Source organism: Gadus macrocephalus, chromosome 21 (genome assembly GCF_031168955.1).
Source record: "Gadus macrocephalus chromosome 21, ASM3116895v1".
In the NCBI taxonomy this organism is placed as follows: domain Eukaryota; kingdom Metazoa; phylum Chordata; class Actinopteri; order Gadiformes; family Gadidae; genus Gadus; species Gadus macrocephalus.
Window position 1 is genome coordinate 2,502,430 of NC_082402.1, and position 6,328 is coordinate 2,508,757.

Genomic DNA, 6,328 nt, shown 5'->3' on the forward strand with positions numbered 1-6,328 from the left:
GGATTCAGAAACAGGAAGAGCTTGTTTTCAGGAAAACACACACACACACACACACACACACACACACACACACACACACACACACACACACACACACACACACACACACACACACACATACATAAACATACAAGCTTAGACAAGCAAAAAACCACAAACACACACACACACACACACACGCACAAAAAAACACACACGCCCACACACACAAATAAACACACACGCACAGAGAAACGGATACATGATACTCAGACTATAAAAATACGTTCACGAAACAAGTTCTGTAGAGATTGTATTATATTTCCAAAAATATATGTACAGTCTATTACAAAGGTTACAAAGCAAAAAGAATTGTCTATGTAACTAGAAATCGTCTAATTAAATGTTTTTTACAGTTTGTGGTTGGGGAAAATACTTCTGACCAGTGAATATTCTCAATACTTTTTAAACACAGAAAAATAAATAATAAATCAACATTTTGTATTACTGTACAATAAACTAAAAGGCGGGAAAAAAAACAATTCAAGATGGAATTCCTATCGGCTGTCTTTGGTCCTAAATGAAAACAAATGATGTACAACTGAAATAGTGTGGGTGACATTTATCATCTGCGTGTGAGATAGAAAAATATAGTGCATTTTCAACGTATTCAGAGCTCACTACTGAGTAATATGTGTAAAAAAAACAATATAAATAAAATGTACAAGTTTTACAATTAGAACGCATACAAAGTCTCTCGCCCGCCCCTCATTTCCCGCCACAATCAGCAGTGCTGAACTCTTTGGAATTACCCGCCAAAACCAACCAATCAGCTTTCACGATGTCCCTCCACTGAACCACAGGGTTTCTTAAAAAAAAGAACGTTCTGGAACGTTTTGGTGTTCCTGAATCCCTCAACCCAGAACATTCCACACCTTCCTCGTATCCGTTGACCGTAAAACACAGAACGACCCTCGACAGAAGTCGTGCTTTTGCACTTTTAGTCGAGTTCACGTTGTTTTTCATTTCCCCTCCCCTCCCTCTACCCGGTTCAGAAGGGACGAGGCGGGTAAACCAGGAGGACGGGTAGAAGGTGACTGTTGGTGAAGGTCACCTCGGGTTCTACACGAGGATCGATCGCATCCCCGGACGTAATCTCAATTTGGCTCAAAGTGCTGCTTCGACAAGAGGACCACCGCGAGAGAGGGAGAGAGGGAGAGAGGGGAGAGAGACACAGGGAGAGAGGGGAGAGAGAGAGGGGAGAGAGAGACACAGAGAGAGAGGGGAGGGAGAGACACAGGGAGAGAGGGGAGAGAGAGGGAGGGTGACAGAGAGACAGAGAGACAGAGAGAGAGAGAGAGAGAGAGAGAGAGAGAGAGAGAGAGAGAGAGAGAGAGAGGGAGGGAGGGTGACAGAGAGATAAAAGTGTGTGAGAGAGAGAGAGACAGATAGATAGAGAGAGAAAGTTCTAGCCCCAGGGCTCCAGGACTACTGTAGCCCCTCAATTTCAGATCAGAGCAGGCAAGGGGGGGGGTGGGGGGGGGGAGGGTGAAGGGTGGAAGAATTGTCGCAGGTGGTGGTGGAGGAGGTGGAGGTGGTGCAGGAGGAGGAGGAGGAGGAGGAGGAGGAGGAGGAGGAGGAGGAGGTGGGGGAGTGAGAAGAGGGGACTGACTGCTGCTTTTGATGTCGAGGAGTTTTGTGCTGACTGAAGGACTTTAGAACGCTCTACAATTCAAAGCTGACGCCGGGCCAGCTGAAACGCCCGAGAAAGGCCTGGTGTGTGTGTGTGAGCACGAGTGTGAGTTTGTGTGTGTGTGTGTGTGTGTGTGTGTGCACGAGAGTGTGAGTGTGTGTGTGCGTGTGAGCACGAGAGTGTGTGCGTGTGTGTGGGTGAGCACGAGTGTGTGCGTGTGCGTGTGTCTGTGTGTGTGTGTGTGTGAGACCCAGGGCCCTCTCCGGTGGCTTCGAGCCCCCCGTTCCAGGACCACAGAGAGGAACAGACGGAGAGAGGGGGAGGGGCCGGTTGTCACGGCGACGCGCCCGCGAGGAGCGTTTCATCTCCGCCATAAACGAGAGATTAAAAAGGGAAGCAGGGGAAGGGAGGGGGGGGCGGGGGGGGGGGGGATTGTGGGGATAGATGATGCATTTATCTCGCAGGCAGCAGCAGTTGGCTCCTTCTCCAATATGAGGGAAAGTGTTTCCATTGAACAGCCGCCCCCGACGCGGCTCAGCTCCACGCCAGAGAGGACGCCACCTGATGCCTGATTGGCTCTCGGCGGGCGGGCGGTGGAGGAGACGCCAGGATGTGTGATCAATCACGCCGCTACAGGGGGGCGGGGGGGCAGGGGACGGGGGGGGGGGGGATTGATTTCACAGTACATCTCTGTGCTGTCAGGATCCGCCCCTCTGGTTCTCGGGGTAGAGTCCAGAAGGGACCCGATCGGTCCGGTTTACGGCTGACTCCAGCGTTGTTTTGGCTCCTCCTCCTAAACCCGTATCAGGCGTTCTGGTTAGGTGGACCTCAGGGGGGCGGGGGGGTGAGGGGAGATAACCCGTGTGAGTGAGGAGGAATCATTCAGACTCACACGACACTAACGAGAGGCCCCCCTTTTCAGAGGTCGTTTGGGGTGCGTCTACACACGGGGGGGTTTGTCATCTGGTAACGCAAGCTTTCCCCAAAGCGCTCGTCTGGATTGAAATGGAGGGACTTTGACATCATCGGAGTGACATCATCACCTGGAAGTGACATTGGCACCCTTCTACTGTTTTGGGAACAGGCCCTCGTCAACGCGGCAACACAAACAACCATCTTCCCTTCTCATCCGTCCCCTCTTCCTCTCTCATCGAGCGCTAAGCGCCCGGTGGCGTCTCGCAGAGAGAACCCGTCTTTATGACCGCGAGGTGCGAGTCCAGTCGCTTCAGGTCGGAGAGTTCTCGCTCTCTCTCAGGAGGACAAGATATTCCCAAAGCGTCCGCACACTGTGAGGCTAACACAGCTAGCACCTTTGATTCCCAGGTGAGGACAACTTCGACCTGCTAATTATTGCTCTGTTTCGCCGACCCGTCCTGCAGACGAGCCGAACTTGCCCATCAGACGTATTTTATGCACTTGATTTGAATCGCCTCCATTTCCTGATAAGAAGGTAACCAAGAAGAGCGTTAGGAGCTGATTGGTCGCCTGCTGAGAGTAGACCGATATCTAACGGAAACCGCGTAAAGCATTGCCATCCAAGTGCCTAAAACAGCGGCATAACCTAGCACATTTTAAGGCAGTACTTGTAAAATTTACACTTTCCATAGATTCACCCCTAGGTACATATGCAGCTCAACAGTTCATATATTAAACATTGTGTGCAACATAGTATTTTAGGCAAAACAATGGCAGAATAATCAACGGTGGCTAGAGTTACAATACAATCTTCAAATGGTGCTAAAATATCCTCTAATAAAACTAAAAGAAACGTTTGAGGACACCTGACAGAAAATTCAAGCACTTCCTGTCAAGCACTTCCTGCTGTGAAGACTACAGACAAATAAAATATTGCTACACTGATACCCAAGTTTGCGGTCCTTCCACAAATCCATTTTTGTCTTCAGTGTCTTAGTGGTGGTCGTCATCTTCCAAAGCGGCATTCTGTGCTTTTTGAAAGCTCCCACGTCCGTCTTAAAGTGTGAGAAATGTGTGTGAAAAAGTAAAGTGGACAGTGACCTCCCCACCGGCCTCAGAAGAGCTCCGAGATCCCGAGTCCTCAGAAGACCTCCAATACCTCCAGTCCTCAGAAGACCTCCGAGAACTCCAGTCCTCAGAAGACCTCCGAGACCTCCAGTCCTCGGAAGACCTCCGAGACCTGAAGTCCTCAGAAGACCTCTGAGACCTCTACTCCTCAGAAGACCTCCAAGAACTGGAGAACTCGGAAGACCTCCAAGATCTGGAGACCTCGGAAGACTTCCAAAAACTCCATTCATCAGAAGGTCTGTGGGACGTCCAGTCGTCCCCAGAAGGGACCAGGAGTCCAGGAGAACGTGTTGAAGTGGACACAGCCGTATGGGGAGAAAATAACGTAACTGAAACATTCAAAATGTCCCCAGTAAGTCTCAACACAAACTGGGAGAAGTACCGGTTTAGAGTCCAACCAAAAGGCTCAGTCTTTGTTCACGCTCTGCTTTTTGATTAGATGGTTTACCCTGTTGTCAAGTCCAAAGAAAAACTATAAAATAAGCTATCGTTAAGCTGAAAAGTGTCTGGCGGGGACTCAATCAAATTAAAATAAAAAAGGGAAAAAATACTGAAAAGCCACCACAAGGAAACAATAATTCTGTTTGTTAAAGGAAATCCATATTCATGGTGTGCTGAATGGTCCATGAAGGTAGAGGAACCTGGGGGTGAAAGGTCCATCGCTCCTTTGATATGTGGTAGACATCTTCAACACCCAGACCCCGCCCCAATAATCCAAGTCCTTATCCTCTCCTTAGTGGCCTCTCCCAGAAGACGGAGGGTCCGACATACACCCCCCCCCCCCCCCCCCCCCCCCCCGAGGAAACAAAGGAATGGATGCATCCGGGGCGGTGGTCCCTGGGGAGGCCTCCTGATTGTCCCGTGGGCCCCCCCAGAGGGGCTCCCTGGCTGAGCTGGTCCAGACGAGGCCGGTCACACCTGCACTCCCGTCCCGTGGAGGTGCAGCACCTGGGCTCTCATGGTCTGGATGCTGCTCATCACCTTCTTCTGGTGCCCCACCAGCGAGATGCCCAGGCTCATGACGTCCCTGCAGGACCGACAAGAAGCTCCCGTTAGTCAGTGGAAGGCCCTGGACCGGACCTGGACCGGACTGGACCTTGACCGGACCTGGACCGGACCTGGACCGGACCGGACCTGGACCGGACCTGGACCGGACTGGACCTGGACCGGACCTGGACCGGACCTGGACCGGACCTGGACCTTGACTGGACCTGGACCGGACCTGGACCGGACTGGACCTGGACCGGACCTGGACCGGACTGGACCTGGACCGGACCTGGACCGGACCGGACCTGGACCGGACCTGGACCGGATCTGGACCGGACCTGGACCGGACCTGGACCTGGACCGGAACAGACCTGGACCGGAACAGACCTGGACCGGAACAGACCTGGACCGGAACGGACCTGGACCGGACCTGGACCGGACTTGGACCGGACCTGGACCAGACCTGGACCGGACCTGGACCGGACTGGACCTGGACTGGACCTGGACCGGACCTGGACCGGACCTGGACCGGACCTGGACCGGACCTGGACCGGACATGGACCGGACCTGGACCGACCAGCCCAGGATCAAAACCAGGACCATGATCATTGGGGCATTTCATTTTAAAGAAAGAAGCTAAAAACATTCCTGAATCCCTCAACCCAGAACAGTTCTGGGTTGAGGGATTGGAGACGAACGATAAAATGTAACTATTTTTAAACCTCACGAAGGATAACTGAGGCTGAGTGCCTTGTCTCAGGTCCTGTATAGGGTGAGTGTGTGCCGGTGGTCAGCAGAGCGGTACGTACTCGATGGACATGCGGGCCACCGACTGCAGGGAGTTGTACTGAAGTTGTCGCGGTAACGCTCCATCTTGATGGCCTCCAGCCACTCGGACACCGAGCAGAAGGCGCTGAAGTCGGGCGGGTTCTGGTCCAGCAGGGGGCTGATGGGTCTGAGGGCGGAGAGGAGACATCTTAACGGGGTGGGGGGGGGACACTGTGGGTTAGCCTAGCGGGGCGGTAACCTGTGGGTTAGCCTAGCGGGGCGGTAACCACAGAGACGCCTCGCAGCGGCCGAGGTTGGCGTCCGACCCGAGGCTCTGCACTACGTGATATCAGCGAAAACTACATTTGTACATTTGACATTTAGGAGATTTGGCCGACGCTTTAATCTAAAGTGACACACAGCCGTTCAATCACCCATTAACACACCGACGGCGGAGTCGTCCCCTCAGGGCGTCAGACAGCTGGTCAGGAGCAGTCAGGGTGAGATGTCTCGCTCGGGGACACCTCGACACAGCCGGGGATCGAACTAGCAACCTTCAGGTTACCAGCCAACCCGCTCGACCTCCTGAGCTGCTGCCGCCCAGCGCCCAGCCACAGGAAAACAGACAGAAGCAACCATGAAGGGGATCAAGAGAACAGAGCGGCGACCAGCAGAGCTGCAGGCGGGGGCAGAGTGCTGATGGCAGAACGCCCTTCAGTCAGTGCGGCTCTCAGGACCAGACGCTGCCTCTCAAACGCTCTTCCTCTCTCAAACGCTCTTCCTCTCGAACAGAACGGAGCGTCCCACCGACGACATGCCGCCGTCGCGCCTCCGGAGCCGGAGGGCGGGAGCCGGAGG

The 6,328-nt window shown here is 53.3% G+C and overlaps 1 protein-coding gene across 1 annotated transcript; it reads right to left on the reverse strand.

The window, feature by feature from the left end:
- Positions 1-279: 279 nt before the first annotated feature.
- Positions 280-5,700, reverse strand: LOC132450287 (ephrin type-A receptor 7-like). Its single transcript, XM_060042369.1, has 2 exons — positions 5,512-5,700; positions 280-4,742 (listed from the first exon to the last, which is right to left on the reverse strand). The coding sequence occupies exons 1-2, from the start codon at positions 5,676-5,678 to the stop codon at positions 4,628-4,630; spliced, it is 282 nt and encodes a 93-aa protein (XP_059898352.1). The 5' UTR covers positions 5,679-5,700; the 3' UTR covers positions 280-4,627.
- Positions 5,701-6,328: the final 628 nt, after the last annotated feature.

Coding starts and splice junctions, on each gene's coding strand:
- LOC132450287 (XM_060042369.1), bottom strand. CDS start 5,678: ATGTCTCCTCTCCGCCCTCAGACCCATCAGCCCCCTGCTGGACCAGAA. Junction 4,743..5,511: donor GTGGCCCGCATGTCCATCGA/GTACGTACCGCT, acceptor TCGGTCCTGCAG/GGACGTCATGAGCCTGGGCA.